The sequence below is a fragment of the Tachysurus fulvidraco genome, chromosome 24 (assembly GCF_022655615.1).
Source record: "Tachysurus fulvidraco isolate hzauxx_2018 chromosome 24, HZAU_PFXX_2.0, whole genome shotgun sequence".
Taxonomy (NCBI): Eukaryota; Metazoa; Chordata; class Actinopteri; order Siluriformes; family Bagridae; genus Tachysurus; species Tachysurus fulvidraco.
In genome coordinates, this window is record NC_062541.1 from 17,676,611 (window position 1) to 17,703,857 (window position 27,247).

Genomic DNA, 27,247 nt, shown 5'->3' on the forward strand with positions numbered 1-27,247 from the left:
GCTTTTTGGAGGCAAATGGACATAAGGGTTAGTGTTACTTTTGGAGGCAAGTGGACAGAAAGGTAGGGTGACAAAACATTTAGAGGTAAGTGGAGACGAGCATGTGATGTCATCCAAATACTCCTGAGGAAGTTCCCCACATTGGGCTGAGTGTTTTGATATGTCACATGTCCATGTTGTGCTAATATTGTATTTTCACATGACATCACATGATGTGACCAGAATACCCGTGAGGAAGTTCCCCATTGTTCTGAGGGATATGTCACAATCTGCGGCACAACCGGAAGGCCAGTCGGTACACTCATTTAAAAGTTTGATCAGGGTATGACCCTAAAGGAGCTGGCCGAGTTTGGTGTAGATAATTCGAAAGCTTGCTGAGTTATAAACCTCCAGAGTTTATAATGGGAGTCTATGGGAAATAAGGCCACTTTGAAAAGTCAGAAAAGGTGGAATGTGGCTGGAAAGCTCTAGGAGGAGTAGCAATTAATAAGAAGTTGGCTGAGAAAAATAACTCCAGTAGCATAACAGAATGTTGGCTTCCACAAAGCCAACATGAAAGTCCACACTACATGAAAATGTCACACAAACGTGTTTAGAGAGCTGAATATATGTCAGGTGTCATTGTCCTTAACCATGGAGAATATAATGAATTAATCTCTATAATCTATATTAATCTCATTATTATAAATCTGCTGTCTCTTGTCTCTAAACAATAACATTCTTTATTCATATATTCCAGCACAGTTTCAATCCAAAATGTCAAACGGTTTTTAAATACAAGATAAAGTGAAAATAACATTATTATGAATCTGGAAATATGTCAATTAAATTACATATATTAAATGAAAAAAATGTTAGTAACTGGTCCAACAATCCAAACCAAGTACTAAGACTTCACACACACACACACACACACACACACACACACACACACACACACACACACACACACACACACACACACACACACACACACACACACACACACACACACACACACAATTTCATGCTTGTGAAGTCGCAAGATGGCTGCCATGCCTTTTCTCTGAGTTCTTGGCTGCTTACAATCTATTAAAAATCTACTTAATCGCATTAAGGACTATTAAATAAAGTTTGAGATTTGCTTAATATATGTACTTTGATCACATACAGTGGATTTTGAGAGCATCGAGTTGTATAGAACTTTGTAATTTGCAACAGTTTGTACCACGCTTTGGAGGCCTTGTTAGGCCTGAAGAGTTATCCTCACATTAACATCTAACTTGGTACATCGTGGTAAGAGTGAGTAATCATGCCTTCTGAATCTAAAGCAATGTCTGATGATGATGCTGTTGTGACCATGAGTAAACTGACCCAGTTACTGGATCAGCAGAAAGAATTCTACAAGGACATGCTACAACAGCAACAAGAAAACTTTAAGAGTTTCATTCAAATAATCATGGATGGAAACACAAAAAGGTTGGATGGTGTTATCAGAGATGTCCAGGAGTTGAAAACAAGTCTACAATTCACTCAAGGCATCATGGAAGATATGAAAAAAGGATATATAGACATTGATGTAAAAATCAAATCATTTGAAATCAGTATTGCAAAGTCAAGGCAGGAAATGGATGAGTTATTTAATAAGTTGGACTACATTGATAATCAGTCCAGGAGATCCAATCTTCTAATTGATGGGATTGCAGAAGAAAAAGGAGAAACTGCAAGTGGTCTAGAAATCAAGATTCAACAAGTGCTATCTGAGAATTTGGGTCTCGATGGTACAAACATTGAGATTGAGCGAGCACATCGGATGGGTCAGTTCCAGGAAGGAAGAAAGCAGAGGAAAATTGTTGGTTAGTTTCTGAGATTTAAAGTTCGCCAGCGCATCATTTTTTCTGTGAAGAAATTAAAGGGCACAAATATTTACATCAATGAAGACTTTTCAGATGTGGTGCAGCAAAGGAGAAGGGAATTGCAGCCAGAGACGAAGGTGAAAGAGCCAGTCTAAGGTATGGCACACTTATTATTTGGCCTGCCATTGGACAAAGAGAATAACTGACTTTGTTTACTATCCAACTCAAAGTGTGTTTCATTGATGTTTTCAATCTTTTGTAAACATCTCATCTTTATTTGTAAACTTGGCAAAGAAAGGATTACTTTTAGCTCATTTAAACATATGCAGTCTTAGACACAAGATTCATGAAATCGCAAGAATCTGTTCAACAGAAAAGATTCATGTTTTAGCTTTATCTGAAACACATCTAGACGACAGCTTACTGTTGATAAGTACAAATTATATAGAAGAGATAGAAATCAAAATGGTGGGGGAGTTGCGTTTTATATAAAGGAGAATATTGTTGCTACAATTAAATCAGATTTAATGTGCAAAGATATTGAAATAATATGGTTACAGATTAATCTTCCATTCAATAAGCCATTTTTGGTTGGTTGCTGTTATAGACGTCCAAACTCAAATGTAGAGTATGTACAAAAAATATGTGAAAATATGGACATGGTTTCAGATCAAAATAAGGATATCTTTCTGCTTGGGGATTTTAATATTGATTGGTTTTCAAAAAAGTGCTCATTGCACAAAAAGTTGTTTACAATGGCTACTGTATGTAATCTCAAACAAGTGGTGACACAACCCACGAGAATTGCTATGGATAATACATCTAAATCAACATGCATAGATCATATTTATACTAATGTTCCTGATTTATGTTCACAAGCTGTTTCTGTGGGGGTAGGATGCAGTGATCACAACCTTAATCATTTTCATCCTATTTCTAATCTTCCTTTTATTTCTAAAATTTTGGAAAAAGTTGTTTCTGCTCAACTTCATATCCACTTGTCTGGCAATAATCTATATGAACAATTCCAATCTGGTTTTCGCCCATTTCATAGCACTGAAACAGCTCTATTAAAAGTTACAAATGATTTGCTTATAGCAGCTGATTCTGGTTTACTATCCATCCTCCTTCTCCTTGATCTGAGTGCAGCTTTTGATACAATTTCCCACGATATTCTTTTAGACAGGCTTTCCACTATTGGCATCACCAACACGCCTCTGAAATGGTTTCATTCATATCTCTCTGATCGCACACAGATTGTTCAACTAAAATCATTCACCTCTTCTGTAGTTTCCGTTACCTCTGGTGTTCCCCAGGGCTCTGTTCTTGGCCCTTTGTTATTTATTACTTACCTTTTACCCCTTGGTCATATTTTTCATAAACATCAGGTTAAGTTTCATTGCTATGCGGATGACACCCAGCTCTACCTTTCCACAAAACCACATTCCAAACTCCCTCCATCTGCTTTTTCTGATTGTCTCATTGACATAAAATCATGGTTTTCAGCAAATTTTCTTAAACTAAATAGCAATAAAACAGAATTTCTCATTATAGGCACAAAAACTGTGCTTAACAAATTTTCGAATTTTCTTATTTCCATTGATGAATCTCTCACAGCTCCCTCATCTCAGGTTAAGAGTCTTGGTGTCATCTTTGATAGTACCCTTTCTTTTACCTCACATGTAAATAATGTTACTCGGGCTGCAAACTTTCACCTTCGAAATATCACTAGGCTTCGTTCCTTTCTCACCACTCAATCTACCACCACTCTTATTCACAGTCTAGTAACCTCCCGGCTTGACGACTGTAATTCTCTTCTTATTGGGCTTCCTCACAAAACCCTTCATAAGCTGCAACTCGTTCAAAACTCTTCTGCCCGTATTATCACTCGTACTCCCTCCATCCATCATATTACACCTCTTCTGGAACAGCTACACTGGCTTCCCATTAATTTTCGTATCAAGTATAAAATTCTTCTTCTAACATTTAAAGCTATCCACAATCTTGCACCTTCATATCTTCTTGATCTTCTTCATACTCCAAAACCTACTCGCACTCTTAGGTCTTCTTCTTCCACTCATTTCATTGTTCCCTCTGTCCGTCTTGTAACGATGGGGAACAGAGCTTTCAGTTACTCTGCACCTCAGCTCTGGAACTCACTTCCATCTGAGCTCCGTAATATTGATTCTCTTTCATCATTTAAATCTCAGCTTAAAACTCATCTGTTTAGTTTAGCATATTCTACATCATGATTTGTAATGTTGGTCCAATTTGTATTTCTATGTAAGTATTTTATAACTATTTTTTGTTGTTTTTCTTCTTCTTTTGTACGGTGACCTTGAGTGTTCAGAAAGGTGCCTTTAAAGAAAATTTATTATTATTATTATTATTATTATTATTATTATTATTATTATTATTATTATTATTATTATAACCTGATAGCAATTTCAATAATGATAAATTCCTAAATCTGGTGGAAGGATCATGTATCGTAGATCATATAAAAACTTTAATCCCAGATTGTTTGTTGATGAGGTCAATAACTCAAGGTCTGCAGTTCTTCAGGAGTGGGATGTAAACATTTTAACATTTATGTTAACATTTTTATGGACACTTTTAGTAAAAGAGTTGATAAATATTCACCTCTCCGGAAAAGATCTATAAAAATCAAGTGCTCCATGGTTAGATGAATAGCTAATGTCCCTCATGAAGCAAAGGGACAATGCCAAAGATATGGCCTTCAAATCAAAATGTGATGTGATGAAGACAGAGTACATTATCGCAAGTTGAGAAACAAAGCTACAAAATTAAATAACATAAAAAAGAAAGCATATTATGGACAAAAAATCTCCAATTCTATGAGTGATAGCAAACAATTGTGGAAAGTATTAAAGGAATTGATGTGTAAAAAGTCAAATAATTTGAATATGTACATGGAGACCAACGATGGTGACATTATTGGTAAACCTTGTCATATTGCCAATCATTTGATTGATTTTTTTATATGCAAAGTAGAACAATTAAGATCATGTATGACAATGCAAGATATTGAATCTCCTTGTGACAATGTTAGATTTATTTTGAGAGGGAAAACTTGCTCCCTGTCATTTAATACTTGTAGTGAGGACAACGTTAAGAAGTTGCTTCTCTCCTTATCTGATGAGAAAACACCTGGTAATGATCATCTTGATGGCAAAATTTTTTAAATTGTTGCAAATATTTTGTGCAAACCAATATGTCACTCACTCACTCATTTTCTACCGCTTATCCGAACTTCTCGGGTCACGGGGAGCCTGTGTCTATCTCAGGCGTCATCGGGCATCGAGGCAGGATACACCCTGGACGGAGTGCCAACCCATCACAGGGCACACACACACACACTCATTCACACATACACTCACACACACTACAGACAATTTTCCAGAGATGCCAATCAACCTACCATGCATGTCTTTGGACCGGGGGAGGAAACCTGAGTACCCGGAGGAAACCCCCGAGGCACGGGGAGAACATTCAAACTCCGCACACACAAGGCGGAGGCGGGAATCGAACCCCGACCCCGGAGGTGTGAGGCAAACGTGCTACCCACTAAGCTATGCAAACAGTCTAAAATTGTGCCTTTACTTAAAGATGAAAAGGCAGGGTTTACTCCTTCTAATTGCAGACTAATTCATATTCTTCCTGTATTAAGCAAAGTATTTGAAAGGTTACTTTTTAATCAAATGCTAGAGTACTTTACATTAAATGAATTGCTAACGAGTTCACAGCATGCCTATAGACCAGGCCACTCAACTAACACTGCATTAGTGCATATGGTCGATCAGTTGATATTCTGTTGTCAAAGCTCAAGTATTATGGATTCTCACAATTGTCTGCTTCACTGATAAGGAGTTATCTCTATGGCAGAACTCAGCAAGTATTTTTTAATGGTAGTTTTTCTGATAGTAAATGTATATCATGCGGTATTCCACAGGGCAGCTGTCTGGGTCCACTCTTATTTTACATTTTTGTGAATGATTTGCCCCATGTTGTTAGAAATGCAGAAGTTGTACTGTATGCAGATGATGCAAGTTTATTTTGTGCATCTCCTTCAATAACCGATCTAAGTATGAACCTTCAAAACCAATTAAATTTGATTATCAAATGGGTTAATTTGAACAAATTAGTACTAAATATTTCCAAAACCAAATGTATTGTTTTTGATACTAAACATTTGTTAAAAAAACCTTGTAACCTAAATTTGACTATTGATACAACTTTGGTTGAGCAGGTTACTACAACTAAACTATTGGGTGTCAAGCTGGATAATCAGCTCTCATGGACTGACCAGATAAATCATATTGTGTCTAGGATGGGTAGAGGCATTGCTTTAGCTAGGAAGTGTGTGCCGTTTTGTCCACCTTCAGTCATGAGAACAGTAGTCCAGTCTTTGGTCTTGTCACATCTGGAGTACTGCTCAGTTATGTGGTCCAGTGCTACACAGGAGCACTTAAAAAACTTCAACTTGCACAGAATAGAGCTGTCAGAGTTGCTCTTGGCTGTTCGTACAGGACCGGTGTGAATGAGATACACACTATATTAGTATGGTTGAAGGTACAGGATAAATTAAAGATAAGTCTTCTGTCCTACATGCATGATGCCATCTGTAAAAACAACCCCAGATTTTTTGTGGATAAATTGGTTTACAGAGGGTATTGCCACCTACATATTACTCGGCAGGTCAGCTCTGGTGATGTAGTTGTTCCTTTTGCAAGGTCAAATTGTATGAGGAGAACTGTACTATTTAGATGTGTGTATAAGACAAATAAGCAATATATCTTGTTTTAAAAAGATGGTAAAAAAATGTCTGATCTGTAATGAAAACTAAGTGTAATGACTCAAATTGAAGTGTATTTATTCTTTTGATAACATTGTAAAAAGTGTAATGTGATTGTGTATATGTGTGATTGTGTATAATATGTTGATATTGTAAAATGGACCCCAGGAAGATTAGCGACCACTCGTGGAAGCTAATGGGGTTCCAAATAAATAAATAAATAAGACACACACACACACACACACACAGACACACACACACACACAGACACACACGTACATACACACACACACACACACGTACATACACACACGCACACTCACACACACACAGACACACACGCACACACACAGAGACACAGACACACACACACATACACACAGAGAGACACACAGACACACACACGCGCATACACACACACGCGCGCATACACACATACACACACACACACGCAGACACACACACACACACACACACACACATAAAGAGAGACTATGAGTAATCTCTATAACACATTTCTACAGCAGAAACCGTGGAGCAGCTGAGCTGTGAGTGATGTCATCATGTTATGTCACAAGACAGATCTGAGAACAGTGAAGGCACAAAACATACACCTGGGTCCAGAAAACACACACTGGTGGAAAAAACAGGAACTTTATGAGGTAATTATCCACAAAAGACATGTCCATAAATGAAACACACAGCATCACTGAAGAAAAGAAACACAGCTGAATAAATGAAGCCTTGGACTGACTCCTGCTCAATTCTTACAAAGACACACAAAGGATTAAAAGAGTCAAGACGTCAAGAAGCTTAATTTTTTTGGCATTTCAACCATATATACCATTCATACGACACAGTTTGTAGTAAAAAAGCAGCTGAAATCTGAGAGAATCCACTCATTGCTAAAGGTTTACAGAACATAAGGTTCACCCCAGGTCCAATCTAAACTGTCATAAATTAGCTGAGTTTAGAATAATTCACATGGAGGAGGGATGGTGACCCATGTTGTATAGGATATTTCACAGTGCAAATAAAAACTCATAATGATGGGGATAAGACAATTTTATATAAGATTATATTAAAGTATAATAATAATAGAAAATGTAAAATTTAAAAGTTTAAAATTTTAAATTGTATGTAGGGGGCACGTTGGCATAGTAGGGAGAACGTTAGCACGTTCGCCTCACACCTCCAGGGTCAGGGGTTCGATTCCCGCCTCCGCCTTGTGTGCATGTTCTCCCCGTGCCTCGGGGGTTTCCTCCGGGTACTCCGGTTTCCTCCCCCGGTCCAAAGACATGCATGGTAGGTTGATTGGCATCTCTGGAAAATTGTCCATAGTGTGTGTGTGTGTGTGTGTGTGTGTGTGTGAGTGAGTGAATGAGAGTGTGTGTGTGCCCTGTGATGGGTTGGCACTCCATCCAGGGTGTATCCTGCCTCAATGCCCGATGATGCCTGAGACGCACAGGCTCCCCGTGACCCGAGAAGTTCGGATAAGCGGTAGGAAATGAGTGAGTGAATAAATAAATGAATGAATGTAATTGTATGTGCAGGTGGAGAGCGTCGGGGAAATCAGGATGAAGTCTTCATGTAAGATAAGGAAAAGAAACAGAAGGACGGTGTTTGTTAGCAGTAGTTTGTGGAGTTGATAGAATGTTCTTTGTGAGCATTTATTAACATGTACACAGTGCTGACTACAATAAACCTCATCTCTGCTTTCATCCAGTCTAAAGAATGGACTTTTAATTTCTTTTAGTTTAGTGCGCTTATTAATCTGGTGATTGGAGTCAGAAAGATTCCTTTTTAAAAGATTAAAAATGTCTCTTTTATTATTATTTTTAACCACATCAGATGTCAGAGTTTTGAATCTGATGTGTGCAGCTGACAGAAGCCAGTTGTGGAAGTGCAGCAATGGCATGGAGTGGACATTGGGCAGATAAAACAAGTCACGCATCTGCTTTTTGGATCATTTGCAATGATCAAAACCAGAGCGAGGGGCAATAGAACCACAGCAAGGAGTTCTGCAAAAAGAAAATGAGAGCTATCTGAGAAGTTTCTGTTTATAAAATCAGTCCTGCTGTGTCTAGATTTTTGCTGTTCAAGTCTTCTACAAAAGGTGGATTAGGAGACCTTCACCACTGTCCTTTGGAGGTTGGTGGTGATGTCAATCAATCAATCAATCAAATTTTATTTATAGAGCACCTTACAACAACCAAAATGAGCACAAGGTGCTTTCCAGTAAAACAACAATAGACAATAAAATATAAGAACACAATGAACATGAAATAGCAGTTGAATCAGGGGCTTCATGTTAAAAGCTTGTACGATTAAATGCGTTTTCAACTGCGATTTAAAAACACTCGGCACAGTGATGCATCGTATGTGTGCCTAAAGTGCGTTCCACAGCTTTGGTCCCTGAACGGCAAATGACCAGCCTCCAAACTTTCTATATTGTACTTGGGAGTGACCAGAGAGGTTTGTCCAGAGGAGCGGAGAGATCTGGCTGGTTGCTAGACCTTTATTAATTAGGCGAGGTGAGCATTTGGAGGTGTTAGAGAGAAGACGTGCTGCCAGGTTTTGTACCATTTGGAGCCGATTGAGAAGTGATTGATTAAGTCCAGTGTAGAGAGCATTAGAGTAGTCAGTCATCGAGCTGATGAAGGTATGTATAGCTTTTTCATGGTCAGCTTGGGACAAGAATGTGATGTCACTGACTTTTATTTTGAGGTTTTTCTACACAGTTCTAACAAAGGTTCCTGTTGTCAGCTGCTTGACCTGTTTCATGTAAGGTGTTGGTACAGATTGTTCCATCAGCTTCAAAATAGTTTGCATTTCTTTTGTAGACATCTCTCTGCTCTTCATGTTGGTTTATCCTTTTTCTTTCAACAGGTGAATCCCAGGAATCAAACCAAGAGTAGACATTCAGAGATCCAACAGAACACATCCAGGCAACAAGAAACACCTGTTAGTCACATGTTCCAATACTGTTCAAATAAAAAGGTGCCATGTTCTATGTAGTTAAACACGCCTAGATGTAAATATCAGTACATGCAAGATGAAATTCTGATCCATCATCTCATATTCACACCCATGTAACTTCAGTGTGTGGCAGAAACAAGTCCGTCCCTCTGGTAGCTTCCATAAAAAAGGCCTCTGTTTAAAGTTGTTCCTGCCAAAATCCATTTGTGTTGGAGTGTTTGTGTAGAGTGTGTTGCCATAGCGACTTGGCTGTGCTGGTGCCATTTGGAAACTCCATGCCAAATCACATTATCCCAGTTAATAAAGACAACATCACGTCACAAAGAATCAGGTATCATTATATAGATGCTGTAGAAAATATTAGTATTGGCTTTATTTGGTTCTCAGTCTCACAGAATGAGGTATTTCCTGTTCTGTTTATTTAGACAGTCAGTCCAGTGAGTTTCCTACAGCTGCAATGCATCAAATTCACTGTACTGAAAGTCCAGAGGCACTGCTGCTGAAATGCTCTGAGTGTGTTGTTCTGCCCCAAAACTCTAACAAAGCAAAGAGGTAGATCATTTCTCTCTCTACATAAGAGCCATTAAATTACAGCACCGCTCATTTAGCTGTATGTATGTGTGTATGTGTGTATGTATGTATGTATGTGTGTATGTGTGTATGTATGTATGTACTGTATGTATGTATGTGTGTATGTATGTGTGTATGTGTGTATGTATGTACTGTATGTCTATGTGTGTATGTATGTGTGTATGTATGTATGTACTGTATGTATGTACTGTATGTCTGTTCTGTATGTATGTATGTATGTATGTGTGTATGTATGTATGTATGTATGTATGTATGTATGTATGTATGTATGTATGACGGTATGTATGTACTGTATGTGTGAATGTATGTATGTATGTACTGTATGTATGTATGTGTGTATGTATGTACTGTATGTGTGTATGTATGTATGTGTGTATGTATGTACTGTATGTGTGTATGTATGTGTGTATGTATGTATGTACTGTATGTCTGTTCTGTATGTATGTATGTATGTATGTATGTATGTATGTATGTATGTATGTATGTATGTATGTATGTACTGTATGTATGTATGTATGTATGTATGTATGACGGTATGTATGTACTGTATGTGTGAATGTGTGTATGTATGTATGTGTGTATGTATGTATGTATTGTATGTGTGAATGTGTGTGTGTATGTATGTATGTATGTATGTATGTATGTATGTATGTGTGAATGTATGTGTGTATGTATGTACTGTATGTATGTATATTTAAGCAGATCACTGGGTTCTCGATTGAAAACGAAATAAGAAACTAAGAACATTAATCAGAACTTCCTCTTTAACTACTTCCCCTGATTTGAATTCAAGGATTGCACACTTCCCTGGAACCCACTGCGACGTCATTAGAAGCGAGGAGGGGGTGCTTACAATGATTGTTTTCAGTATAAAGAAGGCTTTACTGGGGCCCCAGTCCCTTCTGGTCCCCCTTCAGTCGAACTATGGCATGGACAAGAGCAGCGATGCAAAGCAGAGCTTTTGTTAGAAGTCACAGCTCAGTTTTTGGGTTGCCAGGGAGGATCGAGTCGCAATTCCTTTCACCTCTGCATCAGGACTGTGTTGATTTCAACTAAATCTCAAACATGCTGCAGATTATGCTGAAATGTTTCGTCCTCTTCATCCTCCAAACAGGTATGTTAACACAGACGGCAGTAAAGTGAAGGAGAAATGATGTTTAGTTTAGAATGAACATGAACATTCTTTATATTAGAACAAGAATTTCTTAAAAGATTTATTTATAATGTTATATGTGGCAAGTAATCAAACTGAATACATAAACAAGTCATCAAACAAACAACATTACAAAATAAAATATTATATAGCCTTACTGTATGTAAAAGGGAAGTAAAGGAACCAAAAAAAACGAGGCTCCTGGCATCTCGCTTAACCAGTAATTCAGTGAAATGGTGGTTTACTCTTAGATAGTGTATATGTACTAAAGTTACTGTAGAATTCAGATGGAGTTATTATAGTGTTTCATACTGCATTAATCCTGAGTTATTGTGGCTGAGGGGTTAACTATCAGTACCAGTCCCAATCCCAGATAAGTCAAGTCAAGAAGTACACGGATCATGGTGTTACATAAAACAAAGACAGAGCTTAAGGACTTAGTAAGTTAGTCCTGGATACATAAAGTGCATCTGTGTAACCTGGTGTAAACAGTGCAGGACAAATACTTTTTTTGCACTGACCAATGTGCTTTTTTACGAATCTGACGTAAAAACTGTGACAAATTCATATATACGGATCAAATGAACTGCTGAGGCGACACTGAACAACAACAACATATATGGGACACTGGATTTATTCACTCAGGGCTGTTGATGCTGCAAAAATGCAAATGAAAAGAAGGTTGCAGCAGGGGGCAGGAACGTGCAATGTGAAACAAGGTCAGATGATAAAGAGCCAGGATTCAGTGTTAACCCTGAGGAACGTAGGAGCAGCGTGAAACCTCTGACTACATACACTACGGGCTGAGTTCCTCATCACCACGGGAACTGTTTTATCTGTGAGAAACACTTTTGTTTTGGGTTTACCTAAGTGAAGATTCACCTTCTTTCATGGAGGTTGATCACGATATCAGAGCATGTTTAGAACATGATTTCCTGATGAGAAATAGCTCTAAAAAAAAACAGTCAATTTCAGTCAGTCTCTATCAGAAGAGAAAGTCTGCTCATACAGTAGTTAGTATATACAGTACATGAAAACTGGTTCATTGCAGTAGATGTCTGTGACAATCTCACACCGTCCTCAGTATCAGGTGATGACTGCTCTCTGGAGATTACCCCCTCGAGAGCGGTGGTGAGGTTTGGAGAAGCGGTGTCGGTCATCTGTATGGCGTCCCGGCCTGTGCGTGTGTTAGGATGGGAATCAGCCATCGGAGCGTCGTACACTCAGCGTGACCTTTCAGTCCAGTGGCAGGTGGACAGCTTGATCGACTGGATCGAGGAGCCGATCTGCTACGGGGTTTTCTTCACTGCACCCAGACAGTGTGAAGAGAAGCTCAACCTTGTTCTATACAGTATGATCAAACACCACAAACATGTATTATTGCTTTGATCACTTGACTTTATCTATACATATAAGTGACCATGTTACGTTTTGATTCACCAGAAACTCCAGACAGCATCTCCATCAGCTTAGTGAACCACACCGGAGCCATGGTGGAAGGCAGAGAGTATCAGCTGCTGTGTGAGATACAGAACATCGCACCAGTTCAGTACCTCACGCTCAGATGGTACAGAGGACAGACTGAAGTTTATAATAACACCTTCTCTGAGCTGTCACCTGCCACCCCAGTCCAAGTGTCTTCTACCCTACTGATCACACCAAGCAAAGCAGAGGATGGAGCTCCATACAGCTGTGAGGCGGCACTGGAACTGGGACTGGAAGGACCTCAACCATCTCCCAGAGTGAAATCAGAGCCTCTCAACATTAACGTTCACTGTAAGAGCCCCACAGCAGCAGTGTTTACAACACTGTCAGTATCGTTGTTCTGTGAGAAGATTAGGTGAGAATGATCATGATTATTTCTCCTCAGACCCTCCGGACTCGTTCGAACCACAGCAGGAGTTTGTCGAGCTTGAGGACGGCGATAAGATCACTCTGAATTGCTCAGTAGGAGGAAATCCACCACCTCTGTACAGCTGGAGCTCACTTCACCTGCAGGAGACTGACGATAATCAGGCGCTCTTCACGGCTTCCTCCTCAGGCTCTTACACCTGTACTGCGTACAATTTACTGGGCAAATCCAGCAAGGAGTTCATCATCAAACTCAAATCCAAAGGTACGAGGCTCAGGACACACACAATATGGTACAACAGACGAGACTATTCACCTTTACATGCAACGATAAAAAAGATTTGTGTGTTTTTAATACATAAGTACATTAATATATTGACGTGTCTTTTCCTTTCTGCAGGTGTTTAGTTTCACTCGTCTTCATCGTCTTTAAACTGGATGGAGTTACAGATGGTATGTGTGTCTCTGCCTTTTAAAAGCATTACACTTTTCCAGTAGAAGATTGACACTGCAGTGTGTCTGAGCTGCTCTACTGACACTCCGTCCTTTCGGGTGTGAAGACGTCTGACGTCCAAACCTCCCAGAGCCTGTAATTATTTTCCCACATATAAATCTTCCAGTTTCCCCTGTGATGATCACATCCCTGAATATCTCTAACATGGTGTCTATGATAGATGATTTAATGTCTCTATTTTTAACATTTTAAAACCTATTTTTAAAATAAAATGAGCACATGACCACCAGTCTTTGTGTATTTTATCTGGTAGGAGCTGGCTAAAAGTTTATACACTAAGAACAAACGTTTCATTCCGCTACAAGAGCATTAGTGAGATCAGACACTGATGGTGTAAGAGTGAGGAGGTCTGGGGTTCAGTCGGTGTTCAGTGGGGTTGAGTCAGAGTCAGGGCTCAGTGCAGGACACTCGAGATCTTCTACTCCAACCTTCACACACCATGTCTTCATGGAGCTCTGTGCTTTGTGTACGGGGACATTGTTATGATGGGACAGGGGTCGAGTCCCTGAGATCCAGTGAAGGGAAACTGTAAAGCTACAGCGTACAGAGATTTTCTAGAGAACTCTGTGTTTCAATTTAAGAAGTAGAAGATTTGGGTGTCGTGGACAGGGGTGCACAAACTTTTGGACATAAAGTATTTTTGTGCGGTCTAGGGTGGAGTATAAGGTCCTTCTCTGTGTGTTCAAGGCCATCAATGGTCTGGCCCCGGCCTACCTCACAGAATTAATAAAGGTCTAGCAACCAGCCAGATCTCTCCGCTCCTCTGGACAAACCTCTCTGGTCATTCCCAAATACAAATATGAGATGTTTGGAGGCCGGACATTTGCCATCAAGGGACCAAAGCTGTGGAACGCACTTCAGGCACACATACGATCCATCACTGTGCTGAGTGTTTTTAAATTGCAGTTGAAAACGCATTTATTCATACAAGCTTTTAACACGTAGACCCGGTTTCAACTGCTATTTTGTGTCATTGTGTTCTTATTGATTTTATTGAATTTATTTTTTATTGTTGTTTTACTAGAAAGCACCTTGTGCTCCATTTGGCTGTTGTAAGGTGCTCTATAAATAACATTTGATTGATTGATTGATTGATTGATTGATTGATTGATTGACATCTCTAAAAATCACAAAGATGTAATATACAGATTTGATATACTGTGGCTGGATTATGTGGTTGGATGAATATTGTGGAATGAGGTGTAGATTAAATGAGCTCATGTGCTAAACTGTTTTGTCAGAAGGTGTGGATTAATTTGGTGTAACTGCAGCTCTGACTGTAGTGCAGCTTCCAAATATTGCTGACAAACTGCTATAAAAGTCAAAGCTCCCAGAGACCAATAAAAGGACTCAGATCTGCTCGGAGACTGTGGATGTGGCTGACACACTAACAGAAACGTGTAAGTGGTTTAAAATGTGACGTTATGTTTGTTAGTAAATTATAATTAATAATTTTAAAGTTTTAACTGTCGGTACATGAGGAATAAAAACTTCAGCATATGATATCACCAAAAAAGAATAGATTGTTATGTTTATCTCTTTACCTTTACATACACATTTGTAAATTTAATGGCACCCTTTATGGACGGGTTGAAAAGTCCAAATGATATAAAACACTTTTGTACTTTTGTGTGTTTGATCAAATTTAATTTTGCAGAGGGATTTAGTGGAAGACGTGGAGAATTAAAATCTTCCTGTCACTGGTCAGATTTAAGGTGCAAGACATGAACAAATCTGTTGCATTTAAATGAACATGAACAATAAAAAAATAAGAGCTGCTGTTAAATAATAAAGAAATAAATGCATACATGAATACACTGTTTAAATACACTTTCACTCTAGACACGTTCCAGGTCTGTTCTCTGGTATTTATTTATTTATCTCTTATTCATTGTGGAATAACAAGCTTCCACACACCAGTACAGACAGTATGTGAGCTTGGGGAAGGAGATCACACTGCTTTAGAGTTGAAATCTGAGTTACGGGGGATTTCAAGCAAAATACTTTTGTTTTTTCAGCCATATGATTTGCACTAGCACAGTAATATATAACTAGAATATACATTTCCTGAAGAAAATGTGAATGGTGCTTGCACGTGGCAAATCCCGGCACTCGGTTGTTAGGGTGTTTTGGGTGTTACTGTCGGAGGCAGGTGGACAGAAAGCTAGGGTGCCAATACTTTTGGAATCATTGGATTGCTAATATGGAGTTGATAGTTACATGTATTGAGAGTCTCCTTTACATCTACAGAGAACACAGGAGAGAAGCCGTGCCTGAGCTCTGCGCACGCTGTGTGTGTGTGTGTGTGTGTGTGTGTGTGTGTGTGTGTGTGTGTGTGTGTGTGTGTGTGTGTGTGAGTGTGTGTGTGTATGTGAGAGAGATTAGAGGAATTTTAGGAATTTCCCATTCAAGTCTTTTTTGGTCATTTTTTCGTCCACTGTGCGAACATTGTTGGTTGAATTGCTTATAAAAGTCATAGCACACCTCTCCTCAATGAGCCGGTCGTTTTGACACCTTATTCATGGGTCTACGACAAAAGCTGTGGGACAAGTTACACACCGAAAAGGTGTCTGGAAGAAGAATAATCCGTATGCAAGATAACAAGAATGTTGCTTTGCAAGCACCATTAATTATACAGTAATACGTCATACTTAAGTTTGGCCATACCACATTAATGGCACATGGATGTGGATATCAATTATTTGGTCTGTTCGTCCGGCGAACAGGCCGTGTAACCTTTATTAATTCTATGAAGGAGGTATCGTATAAAGGCAGCGGTACATTACATACACAGATCAGTAATCGAAGGGTAACTGAGGTTAATACGATATTGTGTTCTTACAGTATAAAGGCAAAGAAACAAAAATGAAACATAAAACAAGATGCACTTTCATTAGGGAAGTAAAAAGAAAACGATAGCTTCGTATACATTCTGACATCAGACCTTAAAGGGGCATACAGCATTAGAACAGGTATACATTAACATGCCATCAGTAATTAGAGTATAACTGATGTTAAATACAATGTTGTTTTCTGACACATGAATAAAATACACCCTTGTCAGGAAATTAAGTAACTCACAACACAAAAGTGATAGAGCAGGACGAGGCCTGGACGGGGAAGAGTTATAAAGTTGAAACCAAATAACTGAAACTGAATTTTAAATTTGGCTTCACCCTCTGTTTAAAGTTTAATTAAAAATAAGTGAGGGGAAGTGGGAAGGAAATAAATGAGAAGGGAGAAAAGAGAGAGATGCAAATATTGATAATAATAAAAAAAATAAAAGCAGATAACAAAATGTCAAAATCGAAATTCAGTAAAAAAATTATTACTAATAATAATAAAACAAAACATGACCAAACAACAACAAAAAGCAACCAAAATTGATCATAATAAAAAGGGAAACAATAAATTAAGAATAACAAAACAATAATAAACGAAGATACAAAAATAAAAATGAAATAACATTGAAGGGACAAACCACAAAAGCCAGGTGAGAGAGAGAGAGAGAGAGAGAGAGAGAGAGAGAGAGAGAGAGAGAGAGAGCGAGATGGTGCAAGAGAGAGAGAGAGAGAGAGAGAGAGAGAGAGAGAGAGAGAGAGAGAGAGAGAGAGAGCGAGATGGTGCAAGAGAGAGAGAGAGAGAGAGAGAGAGAGAGAGAGAGAGAGAGATAGTTCACACACCCTGAAGTTATATACGTGTCATGCGACCTTATTTCGACCGGTTCAAATTAAGGAAGCAGTCTTTATTCACTACCTCTATAAAATTGTAAGACTGAGAGGACGAAACTTAATAATAAAGGTAAAATAGAAGTTTATATAGTCAACAGGGTTCCTTCACTGTTGATATGTAAGATTAGGTCTTAAGAGTTTGCTGATAAGAGTTACACTTCTCAAATCCCAGTTTAACAACTGAGGAAAGGTTTCTCCTTTCCACAAATTCAACAGTTTGTGCCACTTAACGGCACACAGTGGGTAGGTCAGGTTTCCTTCGCTGCCCCCCAAATAAATAGATAAACAAAAGAACAGGATTTCCTCCTTTTACATATCACTCAACAACTGGTCAGCAGTATCTTTATGATTGGATCTGCATTAGGCACGTATCAGTTAGCTACTCTGATGGATAAACCTAAAGGAGTGCTATCGTCTAGTTGAACGAATTTGGAACACGCAATGACTTCAACAGCGATACAAATACAAGGCCTTAAAACATGATAAGAGGAACACGCTCAAATCGATCTTTAATCGAACTATGGGGAGATTTCTTCGTCCCCACGGCTGATCTTGATAATATTAAAATGTGCTATCAACACCAGTAAATTGACACTGAGTTAGCTCACAAAGCAAAGTTTGAACAACACGACTGCATTCTCCACCATTATATGTAGCGATTTTGGCTCGTGAAGCAAGGTAAATATTTATGAGTAATTATAATGTGTTATAGTGACTTCTAAATATTTTAACCTAAGTTAAAATTAACAGTAATGGAATTAACGTTACACTTATTTGGTCTGTTCGTCTGGCGAACAGTCCGTGTAACCTTTATTAATTCTATGAAGGCGGTATCTTCCCGGCCGAGAAAGATTCACTTCTTTTACTTTATACCGTAATTTAAATTAAATTAACTTAATAGAGCATGTAGTTCAGACCAGATGTTGCAGGTACCTTAATTTGTGAGCGATACTCAGAGACAATCACTTATTTGGCACAAAAATATGGCATTTAATGAATGAGACAAACACAACAGTTTGAGACAAACACAAGTTTCTGTGACGATTTCCCAGTTAGGGTGTGATTAATTTTGAAGTTTAAGCTTGCCAGTCCTTTCCTTCCTTTTTTATTTTCTTCTTTCCAGTCTCTTCCTCCCTTTCCCCAATTTTAATTTCTTTAAAGAAAAAGTAAAGTAAAAGTAAAGTAAAAGGGAAGTGAATCTTTCTCTCCCGGGAAGATACCGCCTTCATAGAATTAATAAAGGTTACACGGCCTGTTCGCCGGACGAACAGACCAAATAAGTGTAACGTTAATTCCATTACCGTTAATTTCAACTTAGGTTAAAATATTTAGGAGTCACTATAACACATTATAGTTACTTATAAATATTTATGTAGCTTCACGAGCCAAAATCGCTACATGGTTGTGTTGTTATAGTACTGCATTATTATTGTTATGATAAAGCTTAACTTCTTGGTAGTTCACTTTATAACAATCCTTCTGTGCAGCATAGAAATATCATGTAAGTGGTCAAGCAAAGTACATCAAATTCACAAAATACTTTATTTACACCACTGTTCAGGAGAGATATTAGAGAGTTTTATTGTATTGTAAAATTGTAAGAAACTTTCAGCTGTTGCCTGTGAAAAATAAACGTTGTCTCTCTTTTTTTGCATCTTTTTAAACCTGAAACATATTTTGGAAAGAAAAAAAAATGAGTTCATTTTTAGGTGTTACGGAAATCATTTGTTTTTTCTTATGTAGTCACTTAGTCCCTGTGTTGAATGCAAACAAGTGATATATTCATGGTATTCCTTATAATGATCCCATGCACATACATTTTTGTCACAAGTTCCCCTAAAAACAGAGCAGAGTAATACAAGAGCTACTCAGATGTACATGCAGATGTACCAGCTCCAACTCTTCCCTTTTAAAGCAGCCCTCAGCAAGTCGTTAACATTTCTGAAGCACACAGACAGAATACAGATGTGTTTTAGGTCAATGTTTAGACAGTTAAACTTACTGAACATTCATTTTCCAAGTCAGACAGAACATGCTGGAGAAAACATGATGGGACAGGAAGTGGGCGTGGCAATGAATATTGTGCATAAAAAAATAATACACAAGACATAGAAATATAAAACATAAGGCTATTTTCTACCATCCAGGGTACCGCTTTGTTCATCTTACTGCATAGGAGCGCTACACTTATTATGGGCTGTCAGTTCTGTCAAGCCCATAGTAAGTTGGGTGATACCATGGCAACAGTTCATGCTTTCTTTCATATATGTGACAATACTGTTTGTGTCTAAAAATTTCTTAGAAATGTAAAATTATACATTTTTTGTTGAAATCCAATGACAGAGTTGAACAAGGGAAATAGCTAAAAAATAAAAGACAATAGAAATGAAAGTGAAGTCTTCATGTTCACATTAACTCCACAGTGTCAATAGCAGTGTTTCTCTCTTCTGTCAGTCACATCATGTTAATAACAGACAAGAATTCTCTTCTTCACTGGTTGCTGCACCAGAATTAGAAGTGTTAAAACAGTGCAACACCGCCCTTGAACTCATTTTGTGACTGAAACCAACTCTTCACCTTCGTCTTTCTGAGCTGATGAAGAGGGCGTCATATTGTGATTAGCAGAGGCTCCAGAGCGGTTTTTCCTCAATTTAATACAAGTTATAATCAGAACAACAGCTAAAAGTAATCCAGATCCCACAACAATAGCCAAAGTGGTGTAGCCATGATCTGTAAGAAAATAAGAAAGTTCAAACTCAGTGTTACACCAACTGAGAAAAAAAAATTAGAAATTGTTAATGTTATGAGTTATTGAAGGTTCTAATCAGTCATTCACAAACAAAAGTCTCAACTGAAAACAAAAAGATCCATGTTGCAACATGGATCTTTTTGTTTTCAGTTGAGACTTTTGTTTTGTTGAGACATTTTATAAAATAAATTAATAAACGAATGGATCGAGCACTAAATGAACATTTTTTTGAAATGAGAAATCTTTAATACTCACTTCTAAATCTGACAATGAACAGTTTCTTTGCTTGGCCATATCTGTTTGAGGCAGTGCATATGTAGTTTCCAGGAGAAGAAACAGACAATGAGGATGATCCCTCTTTCTTTTCCAGATGTGGTCCCTCCCAGATGTGTTGAGAAGGAGGTTTTGCTGAGTTAGAACAGTTTAACGTAATTTTCTCATCTACATCTTCTATAGTTTCTTTGTCTTCTGAGAACATTGGTTTGTCTGAATAAAAAAAAAGATAAGGCTTTTCAGAGTTACTCTACAATAAGGATCTAGTCAACAAATGGAAAAAGGAAATAGAAGTTAAGGAGAAAGTGAAAGGTCACAAGGCTTACAGACTCAGCATGCATTAAACTCTGTTAGACTTAATGTGAATATCTAAGGCATAAGCATGAGAAAGAGCAGTTAGAGAGGTTATAATAAGGTTCTCACACTTTGGGTGACTTCCTGAAAAGAAACCTTTTATCTGTTTCCTGAAAGTCAACTTTTTATATATCTGTGTTGCCTGAAGCACTTGTGACTAATACTACACATGTGATTACTAGCTACTACGTGACCTTCATGAAAATTAACCGATTCTATATTTTTAGAAGGCAGGTGAAGCAAAAAATTAATCATTAATAGTCACAATGGTTCTACTGGCTTCAAGTAACTTAAAACAATGTTTAATCATCATTGAAACTGCATGTGCTAAACTCAGAATTAATCATTTATTTTGTGTGTGTGTGTGTGTGTGTGTGTGTGTGTGTGTGTGTGTGTGTGTGTGTGTGTGTACAGTTTGGATTACAGAATATAGTATCTTACAGTGTACTTCAATACGGAAAGGAATTGACATCATAGTAGGTGGTCCATCTGGTCCCAGTTCCAGCTTCGCCTCACACCAGTACATGACTCCATCATCCTCTCTGCGGGGCTCGATAATGAGTTCAATAGATTTGTTCACTGGAGTGTTGATGGATTCTTTAAAGGTGGTACTGTTCACAATAATGTGTTGTTTGTACCACGTGACTGTAAGGTTTTGAACTGGAGCAACATCTTTAACGTCACAACGAAGTGAACAAGTTCCCCCCTCCATTACAGGCATTGGAGGACCGTTAACCAACAATGAATTTGGAAGCTCTGTGGAGTAGAAATTTATCTTAGTACAAAACAATTAAACAAAGCTGTCCATTCACTGGTGGCCACTTTTGAGCCATTATTTGAATGAACAGCCCCTTTATAAAGACTAGACAGAGCAGACGAGCTCCATGGAGTCCGTGACATACAATGCAAATTAGAGCAAAGGCATTTCAAAGGCAACAATGCTAAAGAGATACAACTGGGGAAAAAACAGTAACTTACTGTAAATAGTAACACTGAGTGACTCCATTTTTTGTTCATTTCCAATCAAGTTAATGAAGCATATTGGCTTTATATCCCACGTTGTAAGCCTCTCCACTGTCCAGGTGAGAAAACTGACATCTTTTTTCATATCTATCACTCCTTGTGTGGCTTCCCAGCCCATTCCATTATGGGTGTTGTTAGTGGAGCAGTTAGCTGAGGCTTTAGCTCCATATTCCACCACCAGCTTTGAGGGTGTGATCACCAAGGGTCCATCAGCAGCTGGAACACAATGAAGAACAGATGTGGAATGATAGTTTGGATCATTATGGACAAGTTTCTTCAAGAACTGAATAAACATAAAATAAAATTGTATAGAATCAGCTCCAGAATTATTGGCACCCTTGGGTAAAAACCTGTGTAAGAAAAAAAATCTTAGTGGTTATTTGGTTTAATCTCACACTGAAGGTCTGAGAGACATAAACCTTTAATCAAAGTTTGTTTATTATAAGAGTGTTTAATTAACGATCTCAGTCTCTCTAACCCACTACAGTATACAGCAGGCTACAGTGTAGGTTACAGTAGATGCCTTACACAGCATTCAGGAGAAATAAAAGCTCTCAGATCTTACCTGTGAGAGTAAAACACACTAACAGACACACGATCCGAAAGAATCCGACAGCTACCATGATGAACAACAGTGTAATAGTTTATAAACACAATCCCTGAATAAGAGCTCAAAACGACTCCGAACCGAGTGTTCAAACGAATGAAACTATATTCCTCTAAGAGAACACACATCCCTCTGTAGGGACCGTCTGAAAACTCCAAATCCGAAGACGTTAAACATGTCCGATTGTCCAAAAGACATTGGTTTCAATTGACTCTTTATATTTAAACTTATAAAATCGTTTAAAAACACACGTTTCTGCCATGGGAAGTTTGCATTAAGCTCATGATGTGATTTTCCTTCCTTTATAATAATACGGTGTGTGTTTCACTGTCCAGACGGTTTAGTGTTTATCTAGGAGTCAGACATAGTGTTTAAGGTCAGATTTTATTTTCTATTGCTGCTGGTAGAACAGATTTTATTTATAGAATCAGACCAAAGATACTATATTATATTACTGTGCTTAAAGCCGCCTTCACACTGCACACGCCAAACGACCGCCGATAAACCGGAAGTCATTCATTTCCTATGGAGAGTCGCTGATCATCTGCGGATGCGTCATTTTCCGACCCGTTTTGCGCGTTGGATCCATTTTTTTATTGAACTTGTGCGACACACCGCATCCGATATGCCGACCGGATGTGATGTATTCCAATGTTGTCCAATCCGGTTCGTGTGCGCGAGGTGATAAGAATGATTAAAAAGTGTTAATATTAACTTTAGTCATTTTTAAACTGTATCAAAAACAATATATTTGTTTTAAATACATTGTTATTGATAAAGTTATAAATTATTAATATTAATATTGTATTATTTTTAATGTTGTCAATGTTTCCTCAAACATTATTCGCTGTCTTTCTGGATTTATTGTTGCATTGATTGTTTGTATTTACCTTCATTAATTAATTCATTCATTCACCATGATATATGGAGGGAGAATACAGGCTCTTGCTTTTGCTCTCCTTTACTGGAGACGCAAAAGAAAATATTGCAAATCACTCACTCATTCATTCATTCACTCATTTCCTACCGCTTATCCGAACTTCTCTGGTCACGGGGAGCCTGTGCCTATCTCAGGCGTCATCAGGCATCGAGGCAGGATACACCCTGGACGGAGTGCCAACCCATCACAGGGCACTCACACACACTCACACACACTCACACACACTCACACACACTCACACACACTCACACACACTCACACACACTCACACACACTACGGACAATTTTCCAGAGATACCAATCAACCTACCATGCATGTCGGGGGAGGAAACCCCCGAGGCACGGGGAGAACATGCAAACTCCACACACACAAGGCGGAGGCGGGAATCGAACCCCGGCCTAGGAGGTGTGAGGTGAACGTGGCTTAGTGCTAACCACTAAGCCCCCCCTTGCAAATCAGTGTGGATAAAACACTACCTAACTCGGAGACAAGGTCTCGGCGAGAGTGGTTATTTTCGGGTGTCACGAGAATGTTGACGTCTACACGATCATATTGCACATTCCTTGCGACTGCCACTAGGGGCGAAATGCGACAGTCGTGTCCGTTTGTCGTGTGCAGTGTGAAGGCGGCTTAAGGGACCGTCTGAAAATTCTTCACAATAATAAAACGTTAACCATGTCGGACTGTCCAGAAGTCATTGGTTTCAAGTGACTTTTTATATTTAAACATACAAAATCGTTTAAAAACACATGTTTCTATAATCGAAATTGGTGCTGGTAGAACAGATTTTATTTATGGAATCAAAAATTAAGCATGACTTTTGTTTTAAGAATTTTTATCAGGAATTCAAAGATTTCCACAAGATGTCGCCTGTAATCTCCCTTTTACAGTCTTTTACAGTCAGAGCTCATGTCGGTCTTTTCTCACGCTCTCCGCCACACGTTGTATTTCTCACACAGAAAAACTTTTTGACTATTTTATCATATATTTAAAAAGTCTCAGTTCTTAGTAGAGCCTGACACTTATCAGCCAATCAAAAAAGAGGCTACACAACAGCCAATCAGAAAATAGCACTATTGTATCTGGGTAAGATCAGAGGTAAAGTAAAGAAGTTTGGGCTCTGACATGTACTTAAGTAAAAAGTCGTCATTACTACTACCTGTTTAGTGTCATGCTTGTAACTGGACGTCATGCTTATATATGTGTGTGTTTTATATATATATATATGTGTGTGTGTGTGTGTGTGTGTGTGTGTGTGTGTGTGTGTGTGTGTGTGTGTGTGTGTGTGTGTATGTATATGAATATATAATTTTGGAGTGTGCTGATGGATATTTGTGTTCATCAGCCACAAGAGTGTTACGAAAGGCAGGCACTGATGTAGGTGATGTAGGGTGGAGTCAGCGTTCACATTCATCCCAAAGGTGTTCAGTAGGGATGCGATCAGAAAACAACCACATATAGCAGGGAAGGTCAGGTGACCCAATACTTTTGGAAATATAATGTATACCAAGTGTATCACCAAGGCCATATCCCAAACTGTAGGGAGATTCCAGCTCTGTGCTTCAAAACAACTCAAAATTATTGTGATGTTTTACAAATGACAAAATTTATGTTAATTAAATTAAGCACTTGGTGTTTTTTGGGTTGACCCCAGGGGCAGTTCTAGGGTTTCATCTTTAGGGGGTTTTGGCCCTCAGTGAGAATTTAAAACAAGAAGAGTTCTATATTATATATTATATGACAACTCTGGTAATAAGAATAGTGACATTTCACTGCTTTTGGTTGCCGTCTTTGCGTCTTTCCGCCGATTAACGTTATAGATAAACGCCTCCAGCTCTGACTGCGCGTGCACGCTGCGCGTACCTGTGCTTCTCCGTTCTAATAAAGCAGACAGCTGAAGACGCACGTGTGAAACACTACAACACACGCGTGTAAAAGCAAAGTAAAAAAATCGCTCTTGGATCAAACTGATAAATAATTTTCTTTCCCATCGACGACACGTCCTGCATTTTAACGTCATTTTTATTGTTTATTTATGAAAGTAAAAATGCTCCTTATAGTTTTAGGGTGGCTGAGATTACAGACAGGGGGCTGAAGCCACCCTAATAAAGGGCTAGAACCCCCCCTGGGTGACACAATTCACAACGCATTCGCCAGGAATCCTTTTTGACGCCGATTATTACAAACATCTCCCTCATATATGACCATGTGTGTTCAGGAATGTCCTCGTTGTTAGTTACTTTAACATCGGTGACTCCCTCTGAATGAACATTAGCCATTCCTTTTGTAGGCGCTGCTCATTGTTAGCTCCGCTATCCTTAGTCTATGTCTGATAGCCAGTAAATAATACAGTACACCAGTCACATGGGGAAAAAGCCGCACAATGATAGGATGATAGGCTGGAAACAGCGTCCAATGAGAAGGAATAATACTAAAAGTAACGAGTCTGTTTGGGAAATGTAAGAAGTAAAAAGTACAGATATTTGTGTACAAATGTAATGAGGAAAAGTCAAAAGTTGTCCGAAAAATAAATAGTGGAGTAAAAACTGATACCAGAAAAATGTACTTAAGTAAAGTAACGAAGTATTTTTACTCCGTTACTTCCCACCTCTGGGTAAGATTTAACGCAACAACCAATGAAAAAAAGCAGATCCTGGAATTGTTCAGCATCTTCCTTGTTCACCCACAGAGAAAAGCACTGGAGCTACGAGCATCACTTTGAGCACAGAGTAAGTCATGATCTCCTGTTTTAATGTTAAAACAAAGTCACAACTTGTTTGACACAATGACATTGTGACTGCTGTTAGAGACGTTTCCCAGATAATCAGCAGGAGTTTTTCATGAGTGTCTGTCAGTGGTTCTCAAACTGGGGGCCCTGAGATGGTGCCAGGGACATTTTATAAAATAATGAATTTATCAGAAATTCTGTGTAATTAAATCTCAGAAAAATGAGACTACTAACCAACAGCACTTCTTCTTCTTCTTTCGGCTTTTCCCTTCAGGGGTCTCCACAGCGAATCATCTCTCTCCACCTATCCCTATCTTCTGCATTCCCAACACTTGCACCCACTAGCTTCAAATCTTCATTAATTACATACATATACCTCCTCTTTGGCCTTCCTCTTTGCCTCCTGCCAGGCAGCTCCATGTCCAACATTCTCCTAGTAATATACATGTCCAAACCATCTTAATCTGGCCTAACTAACTTTGTCTCCCAAATGTCCAACATGGGCTGTCCCTCTGATGTACTCGTTCCTAATCCTGTCCAATCTTGTCACTCCCAAAGAGAACCTCAACATCTTCAGTTCGGCTACCTCTAGCTCTGACTCCTGTCTCTTCTTCAGTGACACTGTCTCTAAACCGTACAGCATGGCCGGTCTCACCACTGTCCTGTACACCTTCCCCTTGATTCTTTACTTCTTTCCCACTCTCTCCATTACTCTGGACTGTTGACCCCAAGTACTTAAACTCCTGTACCTTCTTCACCTCTTCACCCTGTAACCTTACTGTTCCACTTCCCTCCCTTTCATTCACACACATGTACTCAGTCTTACTACGACCGACTTTCATTCCTCTTCTCTCAAGCACAAACCTCCATCTCTATAGGTTTTCCTCCACCTGCTCCCTGCTGTCACTACAGATCACAATGTCATCTGCAAACATCATCGTCCAAGGAGACTCCTGTCTGACCTCCTCTGACAACTGGTCCATCACTATAGCAAACAGGAAGGGGCTCAGAGCCGATCCCTGATGCAGTCCCACCTCCACTTTGTACTCCTCTGTCTGACCTACAGCACACATCACCACTGTCCTGCTCTTCTCATACATGT

The 27,247-nt window shown here is 38.8% G+C and overlaps 2 protein-coding genes and 1 long non-coding RNA gene across 7 annotated transcripts; 2 read left to right on the forward strand and 1 right to left on the reverse strand.

Moving 5' to 3' along the window:
- Positions 1 to 992: 992 nt before the first annotated feature.
- LOC113655759 lies at positions 993 to 8,372 on the forward strand. Of its 2 annotated transcripts, XR_003443793.2 has the most exons (4): positions 993 to 1,835; positions 1,920 to 1,991; positions 7,176 to 7,313; positions 8,205 to 8,372. It is a non-coding gene; the product is annotated as an uncharacterized LOC113655759 (long non-coding RNA). The 2 variants fall into 2 exon arrangements; XR_003443794.2 differs by lacking the exon at positions 7,176 to 7,313.
- Positions 8,373 to 10,954: 2,582 nt separating this feature from the next.
- Positions 10,955 to 13,968, forward strand: LOC113655758 (cell adhesion molecule 4-like). 2 transcript variants are annotated; one of them, XM_047807841.1, is made up of 6 exons: positions 11,043 to 11,335; positions 12,020 to 12,212; positions 12,459 to 12,725; positions 12,818 to 13,150; positions 13,245 to 13,490; positions 13,626 to 13,968. In XM_047807841.1, the coding sequence occupies exons 3-6, from the start codon at positions 12,539 to 12,541 to the stop codon at positions 13,631 to 13,633; spliced, it is 774 nt and encodes a 257-aa protein (XP_047663797.1). In that variant the 5' UTR covers positions 11,043 to 11,335; positions 12,020 to 12,212; positions 12,459 to 12,538; the 3' UTR covers positions 13,634 to 13,968. The 2 variants fall into 2 exon arrangements, with proteins under 2 accessions (XP_027022279.1, XP_047663797.1); XM_027166478.2 differs by lacking the exon at positions 12,020 to 12,212 and having other exon boundaries at positions 10,955 to 11,335.
- A 5,025-nt stretch (positions 13,969 to 18,993) lies between these two features.
- Positions 18,994 to 23,086, reverse strand: LOC113655708 (cell adhesion molecule 4-like). 3 transcript variants are annotated; one of them, XM_047808201.1, is made up of 6 exons: positions 22,932 to 23,086; positions 21,825 to 22,085; positions 21,288 to 21,602; positions 20,475 to 20,705; positions 20,048 to 20,200; positions 18,994 to 19,411 (listed from the first exon to the last, which is right to left on the reverse strand). In XM_047808201.1, the coding sequence occupies exons 1-6, from the start codon at positions 22,990 to 22,992 to the stop codon at positions 19,392 to 19,394; spliced, it is 1,041 nt and encodes a 346-aa protein (XP_047664157.1). In that variant the 5' UTR covers positions 22,993 to 23,086; the 3' UTR covers positions 18,994 to 19,391. The 3 variants fall into 3 exon arrangements, with proteins under 3 accessions (XP_047664157.1, XP_047664156.1, XP_027022206.1); XM_047808200.1 differs by having other exon boundaries at positions 18,994 to 20,200; positions 22,932 to 23,085; XM_027166405.2 differs by lacking the exon at positions 22,932 to 23,086 and adding an exon at positions 22,435 to 22,911 and having other exon boundaries at positions 18,994 to 20,200.
- Between the last annotated feature and the right edge of the window lie 4,161 nt (positions 23,087 to 27,247).

What these genes read in the sequence shown, in the direction of transcription:
- LOC113655708 (XM_047808200.1), bottom strand. Translation starts at nt 22,992, where the DNA reads ATGACTTCCGGTTTATCGGCGGTCGTTTGGCGTGTGCAGTGTGAAGGC. An exon ending in TGAAGGCGGCTTTAAGCACA is followed by an intron (nt 22,086 to 22,931) that starts GTAATATAATAT and finishes ATTGTGTTCCAG; the next exon opens with CTGCTGATGGACCCTTGGTG. An exon ending in ACTCAGTGTTACTATTTACA is followed by an intron (nt 21,603 to 21,824) that starts GTAAGTTACTGT and finishes TCTACTCCACAG; the next exon opens with AGCTTCCAAATTCATTGTTG.
- LOC113655758 (XM_027166478.2), top strand. Translation starts at nt 11,287, where the DNA reads ATGCTGCAGATTATGCTGAAATGTTTCGTCCTCTTCATCCTCCAAACA. An exon ending in CCTCTTCATCCTCCAAACAG is followed by an intron (nt 11,336 to 12,458) that starts GTATGTTAACAC and finishes CACCGTCCTCAG; the next exon opens with TATCAGGTGATGACTGCTCT. An exon ending in TCTCAACATTAACGTTCACT is followed by an intron (nt 13,151 to 13,244) that starts GTAAGAGCCCCA and finishes ATTTCTCCTCAG; the next exon opens with ACCCTCCGGACTCGTTCGAA.